The sequence below is a fragment of the Bos indicus genome, chromosome 3 (assembly GCF_029378745.1).
Source record: "Bos indicus isolate NIAB-ARS_2022 breed Sahiwal x Tharparkar chromosome 3, NIAB-ARS_B.indTharparkar_mat_pri_1.0, whole genome shotgun sequence".
Lineage (NCBI taxonomy): Eukaryota > Metazoa > Chordata > Mammalia > Artiodactyla > Bovidae > Bos > Bos indicus.
Window position 1 is genome coordinate 67,149,280 of NC_091762.1, and position 24,050 is coordinate 67,173,329.

General features: G+C 41.2%; 2 protein-coding genes across 5 annotated transcripts in view; one reads left to right on the top strand and one right to left on the bottom strand.

Annotated features, from left to right (window-relative positions):
- MIGA1 (mitoguardin 1) overlaps positions 1–3,227 on the bottom strand; it is a 77,840-nt gene extending 74,613 nt beyond the window's left edge. The window contains exon 1 of one of the 2 annotated variants that reach the window (XM_070786278.1): positions 3,032–3,227. In XM_070786278.1, the coding sequence (XP_070642379.1) occupies positions 3,032–3,215 (184 nt within the window). In that variant the 5' untranslated portion in view covers positions 3,216–3,227. Of the gene's footprint in view, positions 1–2,704; positions 2,809–3,031 lie in introns of those variants that run through there. The other variant, XM_070786279.1, reaches the window with a different exon arrangement.
- A 17,541-nt stretch (positions 3,228–20,768) lies between these two features.
- USP33 (ubiquitin specific peptidase 33) overlaps positions 20,769–24,050 on the top strand; it is a 59,302-nt gene continuing 56,020 nt past the window's right edge. For 2 of the 3 annotated variants that reach the window (XM_019957236.2, XM_019957237.2), the window contains exon 1: positions 20,770–21,011. The gene's annotated coding sequence lies outside the window, so the exon portion shown is untranslated. Of the gene's footprint in view, positions 21,012–24,050 lie in introns of all 3 variants that reach the window. The other variant, XM_019957238.2, reaches the window with a different exon arrangement.

The window sequence follows — 24,050 nt, forward strand, 5'->3', positions numbered from 1 at the left end:
GTAAACTTTCCTTTAAAAACTGTGGGTTCTAGATTCTCTCTTTTCTAGTGAAATAAATGTTTCAGCTTTTAAACAGTAACTTAAAATATTTTTATTTCCACTTTCCTTCCAACAACAACAGGGATGGGGCGGGGGGGGGGCACTGAAAGAAATTTGATTGGAATCTTGACTTTAGGGGCTAGAAATGAACCTCAGGGCTCACTGAACTTCATAGTTCAAGCATTTATCTTCCTGCTGCTGCTGCTAAGTCGCTTCAGTCGTGTCCAACTCTGTGCGACCCCATAGACAGCAGCCCAACAGGCTCCCCGGCCCTGGGGTCCTCCAGGCAAGAATACTGGAGTGGGTTGCCATTTCCTTCTCCAGCGCATGAAAGTGAAAAGTGAAAGTGAACTGTTCCATTTTTTAAAAACTGTTAAGCTCTTGAAAGAAATGACATATACCGGCTATGAAATTTTAATATTGCTTTAATGCCGATTTCTACTGAAACCAATGAAAGAAATGTCAGTTGTTCACAGAGAAGGCAGTCATCACTAAGAGAGACCCATAAAGATAGCAGAATGCTGATAAAAACACAATGGTTAAGGGCCTAGGTCTATGCTTTGTAGAGCCAGAAACTCAAATTTTATACGTGTACCCAGCTGGACACACATTAAACAAATTCACACAATACTAACATATAAATTAAGTATACAAATTTGTTCACTTGTATTAAGGAAATACACTAGTGAAAGAAAACTTTTAAAAATTTATTTATTTTCTAATTGAAGGGTAACTGCTTTACAGAATTTTGTTTCCTGTCAAACCTCAACATGAATCAGCCATAGGTATACATATATCACCTCCCAATACTTTTATATGTTATCAAAACATAACCTTTCTGAAATAAGACATTGTAGGGAGTTGAATTAAGTATAAAAGGCTCTGTGGTAAGCACAAAATTAATGGGTCCTTAACAATATTTCGCTTCTCGGCGTTTTGGCTAAGATCAAGTGTAGTACTTCCCTGGTGGCTCAGACGGTAGAGCGTCTTGTCTACAATGGGAGAGACCAGGGTTCGATCCCTGGGTAGGGAAGATTCCCTGGAGAATGAAATGGCAACCCACTCCAGTACTCTTGCCTTGAAAATCCCATGGACGGAGGAGCTTGGTGCAGGCTACTGTCCATAGGGTCCCAAAGAGTCAGGCACAACTGAGCGACTTCACTTCCACTTTCACTTAACAACATTTCATACAGGCTGGGAAAAAGCCTGAGAACTGTTTCTGATGGATTATACAAGAGTAGGCCTTCCCACTAACTATAATGTTTATGCCTACCAAATTTAATATTTCTTTTCCTTGGATGGTGCTGTACAAACTACCAGAAAATTAAAATTACCAACAATCCCTCTATAGCTTATTTGCTATACTTTCTTCAAGTCATTTATTTCTGCTCTTTTTCTAACCTTTCTGTTAATAATCCTATTTTTTTTTTCAAAAGTCTATCAAAACCACTGATTAATAGTTTCGTTTTCATATCAAACACACCAAGATTTCTTAAGGCAGGTTACTACTACTGACAGTTAACCTTTTCCCTATTAGTGACACCCAAGGAGTGGAAACTTAATTTTCCCCACACTCATATTCTAACTACAATCTTTCGTCTTAGTATAATCAATATGTTAATCCCAACTGACAAACTGTGGTACAGACATATTAATGAGAAATACAAGGAAACCATGAAGAAACTGTTAAACAAGTGAAAAATAAGTCTGAGAAATAAGACTAGGAATGCAGGGTGGCAGGAAACCACTATTTTTCATTAAAAGTGCTTCTGTAATATTTGCTTTATAAAGTGTCTACATGTATTACTTTTCTCAAATGTTTCACAAAACAAGAAGGAAGCACATTTACCCCTCCCCCCGGAAAAAAACCTTCATTTTGAGAAACATTTTTAGTAACTAAATAGATTCTGGACCAATAAAGGTACCTATACTATTGCATTTTTTTTAAATCCTGAAAGTAATTCACCCAAAGTGATTTTCTCCGTAATATAGTTCCAGATTTTGAAGCAGAAGAAAAAGAAAATAAAGCAAACACTTCAATTTGCTGCAGTGGTTTTCTTAAAATAAATGTTCACTTTTGCATTCTAATCACCTCATACCCTTTCATTTAAAATTGCTGAGTGATTCCAAACTTAATCATTAATAATTGAACAGCTTTTTAAAACCAGTCATTTCAGTTGCTTTCAAACGTATTAATAAAAAAAAAAATGGAGACAGTTTCATCATCACCAAAAATATTATACTCTGTAATATCACTCGCTTCTCTCCATTCTAACCATGAGACACTTTTTAAAATGTGTCATATACACAGTTTGTTTCTTAAACACACTTAAATTGGACTTTATAATCCAAGCAAGAATGAAAGTCTGCAATATCCCCCAAATTTTGTCATGAAATGTAAATCTATACAACAGAATTCTGAAAAGATACTTGAAATACAGCAAAAACGCTTACTTGAAATACTGATAAAATAATAATAATAAAGGTCTGTGCATGAGCAAAATCTTTTAGAGTCTTCTCTCCATAAAATAAACGTTGAACAACTTTATTTACAGGAGGGCTCCGACGCCACAAACCTCCTGATGCTAAATTATTCTCAGTAAGCCCCTTGAAAGAAAGCATAATCTTCCTCCTCCAAAAACCACTCCCCGCTCAAACCACTGACATTCTTGCAGAAACTTGGACCACACCAGCGGCTCCTCCCGCAAGCCTCCTCCGCCCTCACTGCGTTCTCCTCTGCAGCCTTCTTTTTCTTCACCAAGATGACCAGGAAAGGGGCTCCCTCTCGGCTCGGCCACCCAGACCCTCGCTCGGGCTCCAAGCGGTCGCCAGCCAGCCCACCCTGATTCAGCGCTCCGTGGCGGGCCTCCCTTCGGCTTTCTATTCCTCCTCCCAGACACGGAATCCAGAGGGCGAAGGCCAGAGCTCCCGCCCACCCCTCTGCCACTAACCCGCGGCCGCTGAGACCCCACACAGCCCTCCACCCACGTACCTGATGCTCCAGGCCCAGTGCAGCCGGTCCACGCCTGCTTCCCCGCCGCAGCCCGGCGCTGAGCCGCAGCCTGGCCCCGGGGGCGGAGTCCTTCCGGGGTCAGGAATGGGAAGGTGGAGAGAAAGTAGCGGGGGCCTCCTAGCCTTTGTGCGTGAGGGGCTACGTGTGAAGCAGCTCCCGCCATTTCTGTTGAGGGTAGAGGCTCCTGCCTTTCCCGAATGGCTGTGAAATGTACAGTGGAAGAATTGCATCCTGTTACAGTGCTGTCAAGAAATGGCATCGCAGTTTGTAACCTTTTGAGGGCCCCAGGACCATCCTAGGAATCTGGTGAAAAATATGGGGCATTTTCTCTATATGTCATTTAAATACATTAGTAAAAGAAAATAGCTTGTACATTACCAAGAGAATATATATAATATATATCTATTATATATATATATAGTTAGATACTCTGAACCAATCCATGGCTCCCAGGTTAAGAACGTCTACTACAGACCTTCAGCCCCTAAATAAATTAATGTTGAGCATTCCAATCCTGTATTAATGATGTTTTATTTACTTCGATTCCTTTTTAGCTTTTCCCTAAGTTAGGCAAGGTATTCACAGCTCTGAGGTTCTGTCTAAAACACATACACTAACGAGGGAGGAGGGAGAACAACAAAACAACATGCTGTTTTTATATGCAGTCCTGAGCCCAAACATTTCGTCCAAATTGCGGATTTAAAAATTCCAACTTCTGAGCATATTTGTGGTGAAAAGCCAAAATAATTTTGCAAGGATTGCTAAAACATGAGAGCACATGTTACTATTCCTATCTAAGAAACAAGAATGAACAATTATTACTGGTGGTGTTCAAAAGTCCCTGTTAGTGAAATGGAAAATAGGATGAACAGTAATACCAATGTGTGACATTATTGTTGTTGTTTAGTGGCTCAGTTGTGTCTGACTCTTGCAACCCCGTGGACTGTACTCCGCTAAGCTCCCCCGTCCTTGGGATTTTCTGGGCAAGATCACTGGAGTGGGTTGCCATTTCCTAATCCAGGAGATCTTCCTGACCCAGAGATGGAACAGGAGTCTCCTTGTCTCCCGCTTTGCAGGCAGATTCTTTACTGCTGAGCCACTGGGGAAGCCCACAGGTGACATTACTAGATGAATAATAACTAAAATTGTACAGACTGAGTTCTAAGTGAAAACGTATGCGTGGGTGGTAAGTCACTTCAGTCGTGTCCAACTCTTTGCAACCCTGTGGACTGTAGTCTGCCAGGCTCCTCTGTCCATGGGATTATCCAGGCAAGAATACTGGAGTGAGTTGCCATGCCGTCCTCCAAGAGATCTTCAAGACCCAGGGATCAAACCCCACCTCTCTTTGTCTCCAGCACTGGCAGGCCAATTCTTTATCACTAGCGCCACCTGGGAAACCCCTATTTAAAAATATTGTGCACTTATAAAGTAAATCGGAGAAGGCAATGGCAACCCACTCCAGTACTCTTGCTTGGAAAATCCCATGGACAGAGGAGCCTGTTAGGCTGCAATCCATGGGGTTGCTAAGAGTCGGACACGACTGAGCGACTTCACTTTTACTTTTCATTTTCATGCATTGGAAAAGGAAATGGCAGCCCACTCCAGCGTTCTTACCTGGAGAATCCCAGGGACGGGGGAGCCTGGTGGGCTGCCGTCTATGGTGTCGCACAGAGTCGGACACGACTGAAGTGACTTAGCATAGCATAGCCAGTGTTCTTGCCTGGAGAATCCCAGGGATGGGGGAGCCTGGTGGGCTGCCATCTACGGGGTCGCACAGAGTCGGACATGACTTAGCAGCAGCAACAGCAGCAGCATAAACTAAATGGTGCTCTTGACACTTGAAGAACCTGAAATTTGTAAGGCTGTGTTTGTTTATTTCTCCATCTTCTCTCTGCTGCCTCTTTTCTACTTCCCACAACTTTCAAACTTTGAGCCTAATGGGAAGAAGAGTAATAATGATGATGATGTGTGTGCTCAGTCCTGTTCAACTCTTTGCTATCCCATGAACTGTAGCCCGTGAGGCTCCTCTGTCCAAGGAATTTCCCAAGCAAGAATACTAGAGTGGGTTGCCATTTCCTACTCCAGAGGATCTTCCAGACTCAGGGATCTAATCCTGAGGGAACTAAGATCCCATATACTGTGTGGTGCAGCCAAAAAAAAAAAAAAACACTCAATTTGAGCTCTGTGCCCAGTAGTTTGTATCATCTGGGAGAATCTAAAGGCAATAGACTATCCAAAGAGGCATTTGATGACACAGCAGAAAGAGAGAGGACTACAGCAGAAATGGCCTATACTTGCAATTTTGCAAGGAAAATTTTCCTATGAACCATGAGAATACAACAGAATGTAGCAGGCTTGAATTATTATATCTTAAAAGGTTATATCTTGAAATCAGGACCAAAGTGGACCATCTAAATGGTTAGCTACAGATTTTTTTTTTTTTTTTTTGAAGTATTAGGAAATGAAACAGTGAAAAGTACCCAGCAAGTTGGGAGACGGGAGGAGATCATCATGGAGGAATGTGTTAAAGGGACCGAAGAAAAGACCCAGCCAGCTCTTAGGAGTAGACCACATGCAGAAAACACCAAAGTTGGATTTGACTCTACTGATTGGGTATTTCTGACATTTTATTCCAGATACTTAGGATTACTGCTCATTCCAGCTGAGATAATATATAACCAATGTACTTCATTAATTATTGGTGGAACCTGTACTTATGAAGTGTCAACTTTAAGCCTGAACAAAGTCTAGCACTCTGACAATTAAAACCAATTACATTACCTAAGTAAATGAATTATTTTAGGTAATTCATGTATCCAATTACCTATTGCATTAACTGCTAAAACCTGGCAGAGTCCCCAGAAATAACTCAGGTCCTTCCTTTAAATCAACAGAATGCCATTGGGCACATACTGGCTCTTGTATCTTTGTTCTTTTCACCCACCCAAGAGTGTTTGACAAGACTCCTCTACAAGTCAGAACTAAGCCAACCCAGACATCTAGATGCTAATTTAGAACATCTATTCCCTACACATCCAAATATTGCAGATTCAGTTCCTCAAAATGTTAAACATAGAGTTACTACATGACCCAGCAATTCTACGCCTAGACAATACGCAAGAGAAATGAGAACATACATCAAAGTACAAATTATACATGAATGTGCATAGTAGCATTATTCATAATAGCTGAAAAATAAAGCAATCCAGGGACTTCCCTGGCAGTTCAGTGGTTAAGACTATTGTGCTTCCACTGTCCGGGGCATGGTTTATCCCTGGTTGGGGCACTAAGACACAATCAAGAAAGAACAAAAAGAAAAATAAAAGCAACTCAAATGTCTACTAACTGATAAATGGATAAATAAAATGTAGTAAATTTACATAATAGAATATTATTTGGCCATAAAAATAATTGAAATACTGATACACGCTACAACATGGGTAAACTTTGAAAATGTGTTAAGAAGCCAGTCATAAAGGATTATGTTATTGTATGATTTTGCTTATGTGAAACTTCCAGAAGACAACTCTATTAAGAAAGCAGGTTAATGGTCACCCAGGGTAGAAAGAGCTGAGGGGAAATGGAGGGGATTCCTATATAGCATGAAACTTCTTTTGCGGGATAGTGAAATGTTCTAAATTTAGATTGTGGTTCTGGTTGTGCAAATGTGTGAATATACTAAAAACTATTCAACTGTATACTTTAAATATGTTAATCATATAGCATGTGAATTGTATCTTAATAAAGGCGTTATCCTCCAAGATTTTTTATGTGAAAAAAATTGAGACTTAAGGAGGTTATGAAAATGATAAAAGCTAGAGATGGGAGGCCAGAGACTGCATGCTTTTCCTGCATTGCCTTATGTACATGCTCACTCAGTCATATCCAATTCTTTCCACCCCATGAGTGGTAGCCTGCCAGCCTCTTCTGTCCAAGGGATTTTATAGGCAAGAATACTGGAGTGGATTGTCATTTCCTCCTTCAGGGGATCTTCCTGACCCAGAGATTGAATCCACGTCTCCTGCATTAGCAGGTGGGTTCTTTACTACTGAGCCACCTGGGCCTCAGCTTCAGCATCAGTCCTTCCAATGAATATTCAGGACTGATTTTCTTTAGGATTGACTGGTTTGATCTCCTTTGATGCTGAAGCTGAAACTCCAATATTTTGGCCACCTGATGTGAAGAACAGACTCCTTAGAAAAGACCCAGATGCTGGGAAAGATTGAAGGCAGGAGAATAGGATGACAGAAGATGAGATGGTTGGATGGCATCGCCAACTGGATGGACATGAGTTTGAGCAAGCTTTGGGAGTTAGTGAAGGACAGGGAAACCTGGCGTCCTGCAGTCCATGGGGTCACATAGAGTCGGACACAACTGAGCGACTGAACTGAACTGAACATGGGCCTCAGTAGTTATCAAAATACTGAGCTGCTCCAATAAGATGCATGCATTCTATCAGGAGGTATTTACATCAAAATGTAATATAAAGCAAAAACAACACAAATGTTTTCCTATTAAGAGCTTCATTCTAACACTACTTTAAAGTGAAGAGCAATAAAATTAGAATTAAACCTCAAGGAAACAATAATTCCTATTTTGTACATTAAGAACTCATAATATTTAAAAGGTCTAGAAAACCACGTTGTATTTTTAAAGTTAATAAATTTAAGGGAGAGAACAATATGGCGGAGAAGTAGGTGGATGTGGAGTTCACCTCTCTCCACGAATACATCAGGAATACACCTTCAGACACAGAAGTCCATGCAGAATACCAGGTGAGAGCGGACAGGAGTACCTGACCAGCAGGAAAGAATATATAGAATCATGGCAAAACTCGGTAGGACGAAGGAATTGGGGGAAAAACAAGAGTGTTAGTAGGATTAGACCTGCCTTCGGCAGATAGGGGAACCAAAACAAGGGTCCAATCCCCACTTCAGGGCAAGTGTCTGAGTCAGAGGAGAAACATTTAAGGCTGAAAGTGAAACAGCTGATCTGTGGCAGCCTAAATGGAATGAGAATCAGACAGTCCTTGAGGCAGCCATATGTACCCCTGACTGTGCGACCACATAGACGGCAGCCCACCAGGCTCCTCCATCCCTGGGATTCTCCAGGCTAGAATACTGGAGTGGGTTGCCATTTCCCTCTCCGATGCATGCATGCATGCTAAGTTGCCTCAGTCATGTCCGACTCTGTGCGACCCCATGGACAGCAGCCCCCCTGGCTCCTCCATCCACAGGATTCTCCAGGCATGAATACTGGAGTGGGTTGCCATTTCCTTCTCCACTGGAAGGTGCCTAATAAAGAGACTGGCTCATCAAATGCCTGATGCACTGAACGACAGGGTAGGACCCCACCCAGGGTGCCCCTTTAAGTGCCTGATGTGCCTATCTACAGGGTGGACCCCAGGCAAGGGAACCCTCTAAGTGCTTGAATGGGCAGAGCTACAGAGAAAGACTGGCCAAAGAGGCCTTCTGATCGCCAGCTACAAGAGGCTCAAAAACAGACTCTTATAGGGCCATAACTCCTGCAGTGGAGGCAGTCTGTGGCCCTGCACACTTAGCACCACCAGGATCCCTGCAAGCCAAGCAGCTGTGCCACCTTCATGCTCAATTCTTTCTGGGACGGAGCTGTCACAGGCAAAAAAAAGTCTTTCATCTATGCACCTTCCGTCTATCCATCTTTGGTCCAACTCTTTGCAAACCTGTAGACTGTGGCCTGCCAGGCTTCTCTGTCAGGGGGGTTCTCCAGACAAGAATATTGGAGCTTATTGCCCAATACTGGTTGCCATTTCCTGCTGCCCTAGCTGCCAACTCGCCTGAGTACCTGGTGCTGCCAGAACCCCTGCGACCCAAGCAACTGTACCACTTCCACACCTGGCCCTCACAGGGGCAAACCCAAGTCCTCCAGGGCAGCCTCAGTGGACGACCCACATGCAGAGGTAGAAATAAAACCACAATTGAAACTCAGGGGCAGTGTGGCTAAGGAAGAAGACCCAAAACCTTACCACCAGCTGTACAAGCTGCAGATTAAATCCACACGATCAACTAGGCAGACTCTGTGTCTATGGAATATATAAAAGGACATTGAGAGCTCCCACAAAAGAAAACACACTAGTCCTGATAGCTGTGCACATTAGAGGCAAGAACACACAGGGGTAGAACCAGATTGGAACCTGAGCTGCCCCCACAGCAGGTCCAGAGATCAGCACAGTGTCGGAGGGCATCCTAGGGAGGTGAGGTGGACTGTGATTCCCAGCGAGGGAAAGGACTCTGATAGCAGTGACTCAAGAAAAACATTTATTATTCTTATGTTTTGACTTGCTGTAGATTCTTTCGGGAATTTTTTCCCCTTTTTTCCCCCCTCTCTTGTGGTTGTCAGTTTTATCCATGCAAGTTATCTTCAAAGGTATACTTAAGTTTGAAGAAAGAAAGAACACTGTTACTGACCTTTGATACTATGGCAGTAAATTGCATACTAAAATACCTTAATTATCCTAGATACCTAGGTCTGGCTTGGCAAGCATCATGCCACTGACATGCTTCAGCTCTTTTAGTAACTAAAAGTGATTTGCAGTTCAATTATTGAATATTTCAATGAGACCCATTAAGCTGTGTGATAAACTCTGAGGTTAAATTTAAGCAAATTCTCTACATTTAATCACATCATCGGCACAAGCAGGACAATGCTGGCGTAGCATGAAAGGTGTGTTTCTTTGTGAAGAGTCTTCCTTTTACTGCATGATATATTAAGATGACAGACCTAAATCTCAACTGGGTTAATGAGTTAGAATAGATTTGCTTCCCAAATTTAGTACACAATAATTTCAGTGGATTAGAAAAAGAAATCTCAGATGTAAAGAAAAAAACAGCAAAAAAGCTCAAGCTCTGGTACTATGAAATCTAATTAAGCTTTTGAGCTTTTTTTTCTTTCTCAGTCACATTTTTTATTGTTGTTATATACCTCTGACTCTATGTTGGGCTATTGCAGTTCTGTGGAATTTTCCTTTTTTTTCCTGCTCTTTTTAATTTTAAAGCCTATTATTATTTCTTCTACATTTATTCCTTTGTTTGCTTTTCCTATTGTTCTTTTCCCCTTTCAGTTAATCTTTAATGTATATAAATCTTTATCTACCTCTATTTAACTTTGCATATCTATTTTTTCATCTTTTCTTTTTTGCTTTAGATTTTGTTAGTTTTGTTTTCATTGCTTTATTCCCCAGTTGGCACCTTGCTTTAGTTTGGTTTTCCAGTTTGTGCTTTATTTAGTTTTGTTCTTAATTGGTAGATATAATTTTTGGTTTCCTTTGTTCGCTGGGTCAATCTGTTGTACTTTATTTTTGTTGGACTGTTTTGATTTTGCTTATGGGTGTATGTGTGTATGTGTATATTCAGCCACACTTTTTATTGTTGTTATAAACCTCTGCCTCTACATTGGGCTTTTGCAGTTCTGTGGAGTTATCTTTTTTCCTTTTTTTCTTTCTTCTTCCTTTTTCTTATCTCTTTTTTATAATTTTGATTTTTAATTTCTTTAAAACTATTATATTTTTCTACACTTATTCTTTTGTTTGCCTTTCCTTCTGTTCTTTTCCCCTTGCAGTTAATCTTTAATGTATATAAATTTTCTTCATCTACCTCTATTTAACTTTGCATATCTATTCTTTCTTTCTTTTCCTCTCAACGTATTTGTTAGTTTTATTTTCATTGCTTTATTCCCCTCTTGGCACCTTGCTTTAGTTTTGTTTTCCAGTTTGTGCTTTAGTTAGTTTTGTTCTTAACTGGTAAATATAATTTTTGATTTCCTTTGTTTGCCAAGTCAATCTACTGTACTTTATTTTTGCTGGACTGTTTTGACTTTGCTTATGGGTGTGTATGGATGTGAGAGTTGGACAATAAAGCAAGCTGAGCTCTGAAGAACTGATGCTTTTGAACTGTGGTGTTGGAGAAGACTTGAGAGTCTCTTGGACTGCAAGGAGATCAACCAGTCTGTCCTAAAGGAAATCAGTCATGAATATTCATTGGAAAGACTGATGCTGAATCTGAAATTTCAATACTTTGGCCACCTGATGTGAAGAACTGACTCACTGGAAAAGACCTTGATGCTGGGAAAGACTGAAGGCAGGAGGAGAAGGGGACGACAGAGGATGAGATGGTTGGATGGCATCACCAACTCAATGGACATGAGTTTGAGCAAGCTCTGGGAGTTGGTGATGGACAGGAAAGCCTGGCGTGCTGCAGTCCATGGGGTTGCAAAGAGTCAGACATGACTGAATGACTGAACTGAACTGACTGATGGATGTATACGTATATGTATATATTCCATTATTTTAATTATTATTTGCCTGATTATTAACTGCCATTTGTCTGGGGTTCAACTTGGTTTCTTGTTTTGGGGTATTTGTTTTAATCTCACTTAACGCCATAATAAACCACTTGTGGATCTTCGTTCCTGACCAGATATCAAGCCCTGAGCCTTTGGAGTAAGAACACTGACTCTAAGACCCTAGACTACTAGAGAACTAAACCTAGGCAGTATCAAATAGTGAGAACTCACACAAAGGAAACCACTTGAATACAAGACCCAGCACCATCCTACAACCAGGAGCACCCTGTGCAGGATGCCTCATCTAAAAAACAAACAAAATAAAAATACAAACCAAATCATCAGCAGACAGGATTACCACCTCACTTAGCCTTGCCCTTCAGAGGAAAAACAAACAAATGAAAAAAAAAATTCTCAGCACAAATCTCACCCTATAATAAGCTTATACAAACCACTGGACCAACCTTAGGAGGGCAGAGACCAAAAGGAAGAAAGAATTCATCCCTGAAGCCTTGAAAAAGGAGGCTTCAAACACAATAAGTTAAAAAAAAAATAATGAAACCACACAATTGAAGGAACAAACTAGAAATACAGAAGTCCAAATAAATGAAGAGGTAATAGGCAAACTACTTGAAAAACAATTCAGAATAATGATAGTAAAGATGATCAAAAATCTTGAAAACAAAATGGAGAAAATGCAAGAATCAATTAACAAAGACCTAGAAGAATTAACCTAGACAGCATATTAAAAAGCAAAGACATTACTTTGCCAACAAAGGTCCGTCTAGTCAAGGTTATGGCTTTTCCATAGTCATGTATGGATGTGAGAGTTGGACTATAAAGAAAGCTGAGCTCCAAAGAATTGATGCTTTTGAACTGTGGTGTTGGAGAAGACTCTTGAGAGTCCCTTGGACTGCAAGGAGATCCAACCAATCCATCCTAAAGGAGATCATTCCTGAATATTCATTGAAAGGACTGATGCTCAAGCTGAAACTCCAACACTTTGGCCACCTGATGAGAAGAGCTGACTCATTTAAAAAGACCCTGATGCTGGGAAAGAGTGAAGGTAGGAGGAGAAGGGGACGACAGAGGATGAGATGGTTGGATGGCAACACCGACTCGATGGACATGAGTTTAAGTAAGCTCCAGGAGTTGGTGATGGACAGGGAAGCCTGGCGTGCTGCAGTCCATGGGGTCGCAAAGAGTTGGACATGGCTGAGCAACTGAACTGAACTGAATGCACATATACGGAATCTAGAAAATTGGTACTGAAGAATTGATTTACAGGACAGCAAAGGAGAAATAGACGTAGAGAATAGACTTATGGACATGGAGAGAGGGGAGTAGGGGGTGAGATGTATGGAAAGAGTAACATGGAAACTTACATTACCATATGTAAAATAGATAGCTGTATGGCTCAGGAAACTCAAATGGGGCTCTGTATCAACCTAGAGGGGTGGGATGGGGAGTGAGATGGGAGGGAGGCTCAAAAGGGAGGGGATATATGTATACCTATGGCTGTTTCATGTTGAGGTTTGACAGAAAACAACAAAAGTTGGTAAAGCAATTATCCTTCAATAAATAAATAAATTTTTAAAAATATAAATAAATAAATAAAATGAAGGACTTCCCTGGTGGTCCAGTGCTTAAGACTCTATGCTTCTGCTGCAGAAGGTGCAGGTTCGATCCCTGGTCAAAGAACTCTTGCATGCAGCCCAGTGCAGCCTGAAAACAAAAATAAATTAATTAATTAATAAGATAAAGTGTATCTACTGCCTGTATATTGATGGACATTTTGAAAAGTATGAAAAAGTAATTCTCTCTCCAAGTTAGAAAATACATAATTTTTGCATATTTTCACATTTATTCATATTTTTAAGCAGCAAATTTATTGATTTGTCCATTTTCTACACTGTGCCTTGTACTATGCTTAATGCTGGAAATACCAGAATAAGTAAGAAAGATCCCTGCCCATAGTTTGATTCAGGAGACTGAAAAAATTATTGCAATGTATAATGATATTAAACTGTACAATTTATAATCAGCAGTATAATATCACTAGAAAGTACTCTAGAGAATACAAGGACAGGCTCATATGGCCTGGGAAAGTTAAAGAAAGCTTCTCCTAGGAGATAACTCTTGAAAGATGAGTGGGGGTTCACTTTTAACAAAAAATACGATGTCTTCCCTGGGGGTCTAGTGGTTAAGAATTTGCCTTGCTAACAAGGGATGCATGTTGGATCCCTGCTGAGAGGAGATTCCACATACCTAGGGACAAGTGACCCTGGGCGCCAGGGCTGTAGCTAGAGAGCCGCCTTTCCACAACTGCTGAGTTAGTGTGCTCTGGAGCCCATGCTAGGCCGCAAGAGAAGGCCCGCTGACCACAACTAGAAAGAAGGCCCTAGGTGCCACAACTAGAGAAAGCCTGCGCCCCGGCAGTAAGGAGCCTGCACTTTACAGAGAAGATGCAGCGCAGCCAAGATTTTTTAAAAAGGAGGAGGGGGCATTCTAAGGATTTAGGCTTAAGGAAAGCAGCACTAAATAGGAGGGGCACAAGTAAGTGTTTTGCCTTTTAGGAGAATGAGATGTAGATTAAAATAGATGAGGATAGGATGTTTCGTTTGGTGAACAAAAAATGAGATAGAAGGAGTAAACTTGGCTAATACTAAAGACAAGGGGGAGTAGGATTAGGGAAGCAGGTGCTTAGGGCACACAATTTGAAAAGCTAGTCTCTTGTTCAGACAGGTGCAAGATACTTAGATGTTAAACCCTGGGCGATTTGCTCCTCTCATCATAGATCCTTGAAGAGAAAAAAGAAAATCTCTGGAGTAACAAGGAATCATTAAAGCATTATGTGATTTGATTTGTGTTTTAGGAAGAGTTGTGTTCAGAAGTATGGTATGGTACTAGAGTAGAGTGAGACTAGAGTCAGAGAAACTTGGTAGGGAACTATCAAGATAGAAAGGAAGAGACTCTGTAGAGGAAACTTCTGAGGTTCCATCCCCATGTAGTCAGTTCAAAGTCTACTGATTTTATTCCCCTAAGTAGTTCTCACAGTCATCTCCGCTGCGGGGCCTTTACTTCGCTTTGTCTAGATTCTTCAATAGTCTCCAATCTATGCCCATCATTACTATCCAAGTAATCCAACATGTAAATCTCATCATGTTATTGGTTTTCTCAAAGTTCTTCATGGATCTTTAGAGAGGAAAGTCTGCTTTACTGACATGATCATTCACGACCTGCCTTCTATGTGTAGTCTGTCCTGTTACTCCCTGCCCTCAATCTCTGGACCAGTAAAACTGACCCCTTGCAAATTCCCAGATTAGCACTTGGCCTCTTGCTGATGTGGTTTCATCTAAGCAGTTCACTGTGCCTAAAAATTCTCCCCTCTCTGGCTCATCAGAAACCTTCTTCCTCAGCTTTTAAACCAGTATCAGTTTGTGTGTGTGTGATATTGGGTTGACCTGATCCCCTACTTTTCTCTCTTGGAAATTTCCATTCCATTCATCCATGTAATTGTCATTGGAGCTACTCTATTCTTTTATGTACTTGTTGAATGCTCCAAGGCAAACATTTAATCCAGGTGAAGACAATAAGCCCATTATTTGGGATTTAAATTTTTTTAAATATTCATGTATTTGTTTATTTTGGCTGTGCTGGGTCTTAGTTATGGCTTTCTCAGGGTCTTCGTTGCAGACTCTTACTCACAGTATGCATGTAGGATCTAGTTCCCTGACCAGGAATTGAACCCAGGCCCCCTATTTTGGGAGCCTGGAGTCTTACTCCCTGGACTACCAGGAAAAGTCCCAATTTGGGATTTTTTTAAACTGAAATCTCTGCTCTTAGAACAGTGAGATGAAGGGAAATCCCTGGTGGTCCAGTGGTTCAGTCAGTTTCAGTTCAGTCGCTCAGTTGTGTCCAACTCTTTGCAACCCCATGCACTGTAGCACACCAGGCCTCCCTGTCCATCACCAACTCCCGGAGTTTACTCAAACTTATGTCCATGGAGTCAGAGATGCCATCCAACCATCTCATCTGTTGGATGGTCCACTGGTTATCTGTATTTTCACTGCCAAGGGTCATCATTCAATACCTGGTACAGGAAATTGTCTTTCAGTCACTAAGTCAGGTCTGACTCTGCAACTCTATAGACTGCAGCAAGCCAGGCTCCTCTGTCCTCTACTGTCTCCCTGAGTTTGTTTAAATTCATGTCCTCCGAGTTATTGATGCTAGTTAACCATCTCATCCTCTATCACCGCTTTCTCCTTTTACATTCAATCTTTCCCAGCATCAAGGTCTTTTTCATGAGTCAGCTCTTCGTATCAGGTGACCAAAGTATTACAGCTTCAGCTTCAGCATTTGTCCTTCCAATGAAATTCAGGGTTGATTTCTTTTAGGATTGATTGGTTTGATCTCCTTGCTGTCTAAGGAACTCTCAAGAGTCTTCTCCAGTACCACCATTCAAAAGCATCAATTCTTTGGTGTTCAGTCTTTTTGATGGTTCAACTCTCACATCTGTACACGACTACTGGAAACACCATACCTTTGACTATATGGTCCTTTGTCAGCAAAGTGATGTCTCTGCTTTTTAACATGCTATCTAGGTTTGTCATAGTTTTCCTTCTAAGGAGTAGGCATCTTTTAATTTCAAGGCTGCAGTCACCTCCTGCAGTGATTTTGGAGTCCAAGAAAATAAAATCTGTCACTGCTTCCACTTTTTCCCCTTCTATTTGCCATGAAGCGATGAGATCAGATGCCATGGTCTTAGCTTTTTTTTAAACACTGAGTTTCAAGCCAGCTTTTTCATTCTCCTGTTTCATCTGCATCAAGAGGCTCTTTAGTATCTCTTCACCATCTGCCATTAGAGTAGTATCTTCTGCATATCTAAGGTTGTTAACAGTTCTCCTGGCAATCTTGATTCCAGCTTGTGATTCATTCAGCCTGGCATTTTGCTTGATGTACTCTACATATAAGTTATGTAAGCAGGCAGCCTTGTCATACTCCTTTCCCAATTTTGAACCAGTCAGTTGTTCCATGTCTGGTTCTGTTGCTTCTTGATCTGCATACAGATTTCTCAGGAGACAAGTAAGTTGATCTGGTATTCTCATCTCTTTAAGAAGTAAATGGAAAAAAAAAAGAAGTAAATGGTAGGAGGAAATGCCAAGTTATTCCAGTATTCTTGCCTTGAGAACCCCGAGAACGGTATGAAAAGGCAGAAAGACACCACACCAGAAGTTGAGCCTCTCAGATCAGAAGGTATCCAATATGCTACTGGGGAAGAGTGGAGGGCAATTACTAATAGCTCCAGAAAGAATGAAGTTGGCTGGGCCAAAGCAGAAACAACATTCAGTTGTGGATATGTCTGATGATGAAATAAAGTCCATTGCTGCATAGGAACCTGGAATGTTAGGTCCATGAATCAAGGTAAATTGGACATGGCAAGCAGGAGATGGCAAGACTGAACATAGATATCCTAGGAATCAGTGAACTAAAATGGATGGGAATGGGAGAATTTAATTCAGATTACCATTATATCTGCTACTGTGGGCAAGAATCCCTTAGAAGAAATGGAATAGCCCTCATAGTCAACAAGAGTCCAGAATTCAGTACTTGGATGTAACTTCAAAAATGACGAAATGATCTCAGTTTGCTTCTAAGGCAAACTATTCAACATCATAGTAATCTAGGCCTATACCCCAATCACTGATGCTGAAGTACCTGAAGTTCACCGGTTCTGTGAAGACCTATAAGATCTTTTAGAACTCACACTCCAGAAAGATGTTCTTTTCATCATAAGGGATCAGAATGCAAAAGTAGGAAGTCAAGAGATACTCAGAATAATAGGGAAGTTTGGCCTTGAAGTACACAATGAAGCAGGGAAAATGCTAAGAGAGTTTTGTCACGCTGGTTGGGGAACTAAGATCTCACAAGCTGTGTGGCATGACCAAAAACAACAAAACCCTGTAAGATGGCAAACTCAAAAAAATGAATATTAAAGATATCATAATTCCAGGGAAAAAACTAAAGGCTTTGACTAAGATTTTGTCTGAGGAATAGGGAGGGATCCTTAGAGATATTCAGGGACAATAATGAGAGAGAACGAATTTGTTTTCTGCTTGCTCCCTACCAAATCCAGTGTGTTCATCAAATTAGGAACCATGATTTAATTAGATTTCTGTCACTTACTGGGGCTTTCTAGTGCCGTCTATGGGGTCGCACAGAGTCGGACACGACTGAAGCGACTTAGCAGCAGCAGCAGCTCAGATGGTAAAGAATCTGCCTGCAATGCTGGAGACCCTGGCTTGATCCTTGGGTGAGGAAGATCTTCTAGAGAAGGGAATGGCTACCCACTCCAGTATCCTTGCCTGGAGAATTCCATGAATAGAGGAGCTTGGGGGTTATTGTCCATGGGGTTGCAAAGAGTCGGACACCACTGAGTGACTATTTACCTTATCTTACCTACCACTTATAACCAAAGACGTATTCTAAAGCGTCAGTTTTAGTTTAAACAGGGTTTCTCAACAGTGTCACTAATAACATTTTGGACTCCTTTGTCAGGTTAATGCAAAGGAATGTAATTCTTATTTTCTCTAGTCCTCTTGAAGGATGTTGCCAAATATCCACCAGGGGGCCAATGCCAACTGCCCCCAGTTGAAAGCCAACAAAGGTTTGTGTCCTTCAGTACTAATCTCTGAGAATATTGAGAACAAGAGAGAAATAGAGTTCAGAGAAAATAGGCAAAGAATTAAATGCACACAAAAATCTTGAAATAATTCAAATTCATAATAAATTCTCTGAAGGAAACAAATGGGATACTAAAATGAGAAATAATGGAGTGAAGAGTGCTACTTTATTTTAGGAATGCCACTTTGTTTTTCTTTAATGTTTGTTTATTTATTCAGCTGTGTCAGGTCCTAAATTGCACATGGGATCTTTCATTGGGGCCGAGGGACTCTCCAGTTGTGATGCATCGGTTTAGTAGCTCTGTGGCATGTGGGGCCTTAGTTCCCTGACCAAGGATCAAACCTGAGCCCCTGCATTGCAAGGCAGATTCTTAACTGCTTGGACCACCTGGGAAGTTCTCAAGAGTGCTACTTTAAACAGAGAATATCTAGGTAGGAGTTAGGTAAATGAGGGATTGGAGTTTGGAGTATCTGGTCAAATTATATCTGATACAAGTGTATCTGAGGGAACAGTATTTGTAAAGGCTTTTAAAGAGCAATGAAATGTATGTTTTGTGCTTTGCTATTTTACTTGCCCTTAGTTGCAAAAATGAGAAGGTATTTGTTTTGATGTTTATTCCCTGCCCTCTGCCCCACCCCTCATCCCCATTTGGAGAACCTTCACTATCTGGCCTGATGCATGACTTCAGGGTGTACAGTTCACATCAGGCTGGACACAAGTGGCACTTCCAGAGTTCTGTGCCAAAATTAATGTGATTCAGCTGGGTGTCCACTCTATGGAATGTATAATCTCTCCTGTCTGAGAGGGAGTTGATAGATTTCCCAGTGACATCATCCTTTCTTATAGCCTATTCTTGAGGTATTGTTTGAAGAAAAGTAAGGAATTAAGGATTCTAGATATATAGGGATAAAAGGATAAATGTAAACCAGGGGTTGGCAGGAAGGGTGGGAATCCACGAAAGTTAAAAGTGGGAAAGCTACTGCATTGTCAGTGTGAATTTGCCTCATTTTTAAGGACTGATCCATAGCAAGGACTTGACTCGGTGTCCAAATGAAAGGCAGTTGCCTGTTGTTATCTAGGCAATGAGTCACACCTGCCTTGAAAAGTCACATCATCTGTTTTCCCTTTGTCCTAGAATTCCTTTAGGACAGATAAGTCAAAGAGGAAAAGAGGATGTTGGTTATTAAGCAGGTTGGTGGGAAGACTTTTGGTCTGAGCTAAATTTGCTTGAACTCTGCAATAACATAACATAACTGATACATTTTCAACGCAGGAAATTTTGGAGCAATTACTTTTGTCTTTTGTCTATTTAGTGTCTTAATGATTCATGGAAATATATATATGTATATACACATTTATATATGAGCCCTTTATTGGTTACATTGATACATATTTCAAATATTTTTGCCTATTTGCTGACTTAAATTTTTCATCTCTTTATCTCTTTTGATGCAGAGATGACTTTTTAATAGGTGACAATTTTTGCCAGCAGTATTACTTAATAATGGAAACAGTTTCAAACCTTTTTCAAAATGCTCTCTTCATTGCACAAGTTTCTTTCAAAAAGCAGTTCTCACTCATTTTTGAAATACAGCTTTTACTCTAGGGCCATAGGGAAATGTATACATTAAAAAGTTGTTTTGTTGCAACAGCCACTTATCACCAGAAAGGTTCATAAAATTTTACAATGTAAAACACTTGTCTTTTTTCAAATAAACCTATAAAACTCCCCTTTTGTCAGACAGTACTTTGCTACAAGGTATCAGGGAAAAGATAGTTTCATGAAATAAAAATTAAACACATTTCTGACATCTTCCAGCATGTAAACTGCAATATTTTGAAATATGCTGACCGTCAGGTAACCCAGGATAGATTGTGGTGCAAACTGAGGACTTGGTGTCAATCCCTACATAAGATGATGGCAAAAATTAATTTCTTTCATTTTTACCATATGAATAGAATTAGAAGCTCCTATGTTCTCTATTTGTTTCTGACAGAGATTGATCATCTTACATAACACTTGAGTACAAGCTCCCATTTTGGAGACCAAAAAGTTAGAGATAAACAGACACCTTGAAATTGACAATTGGAACAATTAATACTGTTTTATTGTTTGCATATTAATCAATTGAATGGATTTTAACAGGTCCATAAATTATTAATAGAAGGCAGATCTCTTTAGATGCTCTAGCCACTAAGCAGATACTAAGGTTTCAATAAATATTTGATCTGATCTTGATTTTTGGCCTAAGGGAAAATGGGAGAGATGAATTTCTACTTTGTAGATGTGGAAAAAGAAACACAATGACTATCAGAGAGTCTAGGTCCTAAGATGTTGGGAGAAGAAAGAGAGGAAGAAAGAAGTGTTGAATTAAGTAAACTGATATTTCTTTGCCCCTTTAGTGGGCAGCCTAAACGCAAATTCTGTAATGCATCGAGACAGACCTGTTAATGGTGACTTAACAGTGTGACTGTACAAGAGGGCGAGAACTCGTGTAGAAACGAAAAGTGTCCCAAATCTAAAACTGCTCTACAGGTACACGCTCCCCGCCAAGCCGCTAGATCCTTAAGGAGTCTCAGCGGGGATAGCAGCCTGGGTCTCCGCACCTGGAGCCGGCCGCCGCGGCCACGCCCCAGAGGCGGGGCGGGCTCTCCTCGTAGCCCCGCCCCCCCGCCCTCCCCGCCCTCCCCGCCCTCCCCGCCCTCCCCGCCCTCCCGCAACTCCCCAGACGCCTGCGGCGACGGTAGAGACACCGGAAGGAGCGGTAGCTGCTGCGGGAAGTGGCGGGTGCGGGAGGCGGGGAGCCCGCGGGCTAAGCTGCGGAGCTGTTTTCCGGCGCCCAGGACGCGAAGCCTCCCGTCTCCTAGGGCAGGAGAAGAAAAGAGGAGTTGGTGAAGGTGCGGCCACAGGCCACCGTTGGCCGCGCTGGCGGGGCCCGTGGGGAAGGCCTTGGAGGTGAGCGCGACGCTGCTGGGAGGGGCGCAGGGCCGAAGGGCGCCCGCCTGCAGCCAGGGGCCGATCTGTGTTCTCGCTGCCGCGCACCGGAGCTGTGGCTGCTGTAGCGGCCTCTTTTTCTTGATTCCGGATGGTGGTGAGCGCGCGTGTGGGTAGAAGGCCTAGGCCCCTCCAGTGCTTTGCGCTGATGATTGGTGGCCGCCCCGGTAGGGGTCGGCGGAGGACGCGAGTCAGTCGTAGATTTGAGGAAGGGTTCCCAGGGGGCGCTTCCCTGGAAGGCAGGAGTGTTGGTGAGACGAATCCCTAAGAAGGTCTCCGCTCCTTCCTCGGTCCGCATTCCAGCTTGCCAGCCCCGCACGGTGGGCGCGGAAGACTGGAAGCCCCGCAGCGCGCTGGCTCCGGGGTTCTGGTTTCGCTTTGCGGCGCAGTTGGGGTGATCGGACCCATTCGTGTAGCCGTAGGGGCCCCGTTATTCTTTGTTGTCAGCGGAAAAACCTAGGTGTCGTCGTCCCTGGCATTTTTCTTCGATGCATATTTAATCCCGACTGTTTTGAGAGGTTACGGTAGCCCTTGCTGTCTGTGCATCCGCAGCTTTTGTTTGAGTCAGTTTCCATGATGTGTGGTTTCCCAGACCTTTACTCTTACATATTTACCTACTATGAAATGCTCTTCTTTTGAATAATTGTTGGATGACTCTGGTGCTTTACACTCAAGTATTTTTAGGGGTTACGTTTTCATATAATCAATATAAGGCCAGGAAAATTGGGACAGTGGTGACAACACCGGCAGGCGCGTAGGCTCTAAACTGACGCTGAATTTTACCACAAGGATCCCTAGACTCTTGCTTAGTAGATGTATAGAATTGTAGAATTTTTTAGTTTGATCAGATTATTTTTCTTTTAAGGAAAATCTCTTTCAAAATAAAATGAGGCTGTCCTAGTTCGTTTCTGGTTGAAGCAAATGTATCGTCTGGAAAGGTCTGACCAAAGCAAATAAGCTATTTGGTCTGAACATAATATGAATATTGTTAGTGAATTCATGCTGTTAATATAAACATGGGGGAAAATGGGAATCTTATTGAAAGACAATGCTAATCTTAAGAAAAAGTATTAGGAATAAATTGTACTACACCAGGGGCTTTATATTACTTTACTTTGGCAGGATTGAAAAAAATGGACGGTACAAGAAATATTCCAGAAATAAATTATTTGACCTCTTGCCATATGCAAGAGAGATAGTCTGCTTAAGATTGCTTCTTATTTTTGATCTGGTTTAGAGCCAGCTTTCACTTTTCTATCTTTTGTGATTCTTTATAACCTATTTGTAACCAAAAACATAAATGCATTTAATGGCATTAGATTGTAGTAGATAAGTTATTTTAATCGTTTGAAATGTAGCGTTGTGGAGATAATTTTAACGTTTATGTACTGCTGTTATAATCTTCAGTGACTTTTCAAATATACAATCTTATTTGATCCTCATGCCTGTTCTGAGTTAGGATTTCCAGGAAGTAAAGGCTTTTTCCACAACAGAGACATTTTGAGATTATGGAAGGATTAGAGTTTCTCTAAAGCCTGAAATAATCTTGCTGAAATAACCTTTGATATAAGTTGGAATTCAGCTAGATTTTGGAGCACAGTGAACTGTAACATGTGACAAACTGTGGACTCTTAAAGGAAATGAAGAGCATAAATGGTGAAAGATTTTTGGTGAGAAATGTGAGAAGTAGTCATTTCTAAAAAGTAAAGGAATAAATAGCAGCTTTTTTTAGTGTAGATTTTTTGTTTGACTTTTTTTTTTTTTAATTTGGCTGCTCTGGGTCTTAGTTGTGGCATGTGGCATCTAGTTGCCTGGCCAGGGATCAGACTCAGGCCCCCTGCGTTAGGAACTCGGAGTCTTAACCACTGGACTACAGCGAAGTCCTTCGTGTAGTTTTTAAACTTTTCTTTTTAAGTCTGCATGCAATTTCAGGAGCATTTTGATAAGTAGTTGCAAAGAGAATGAGATGAGTACAGTTGGTTTGTCTATAAAAAGCATGAATTTTGTACAATATAGTGTGTGTGTGTGAGCATGTGTGTATCAGGAGAAGTAATACTTAAGAGACAATGCATATGTCAAAATAACTGTTCTTTTCAAAAGTTACTTTAGAATGCCAAGTAGGTCAGGTTCTGTGGGTCTATCAGGGAAAGCCCTCTGGAAAATAAAAAGAGTGAAACACGGTTTCAGCCCTTAGAGTCAGGTTTGTAGTCAGGCTTGGGTAATTTTTTATACAACTATGGTAAGATTGTATACGGTATTGTGGTATTATAATCAGATATTTATGGTATCGTATTATCATGCTATGGTATTATAATCAGGAATTTAGGTGAGGAAGATATTGTGGTATTATACGATATTGTGGTATTATAATCAGGTATTTATGGTATCGTATTATCATGCTATGGTATTATAATCAGGAATTTAGGTGAGGAATACATTACTTGTGATTGAATCTTGATGGAGATGATATTTGACATGTGTGAGCTTTGCAGAATTTTCAACAGGAGGACATTTCTAATGAACAGATTATCGTGTTCCTGGGAAGGTACAACTTATATTTGAGAAAGGATCAGTAGAGCAATTTGGCTGATAATAAGTTATGGTTTGTATAAGCTAGTAGTAGATGAAAAAGAGATGAAAAAGACAAATTTCGAAAGCCTTCATTGAAGATGTTTTGTTAGAAGAGGTGTGTGTTTCAGGCTTCCCAGGTGGTGCTTAGTGGTAAAATAAAAAACCCTGCCAATGCAGGAGACTTAAGCTAAGGTTCGATCCCTGGAGGAGGGCACGGCAACCAGCTGCAGTATCCTTGCCTGGAAAATCCCATGGACAGAGGAACCTGGTGAGCTACAGTCCATAGGGTCACAAAGAGTCGGACACGACTGAAGTGACTCAACACACACGCACAGTATGTGGTCCACATGAATGCAGAATGAGCTGTGATTTGGGAAAGGATTGAGACCAAGAGAACACTTGGGCAGCTTTAGGCTAAGCAAGATCTTG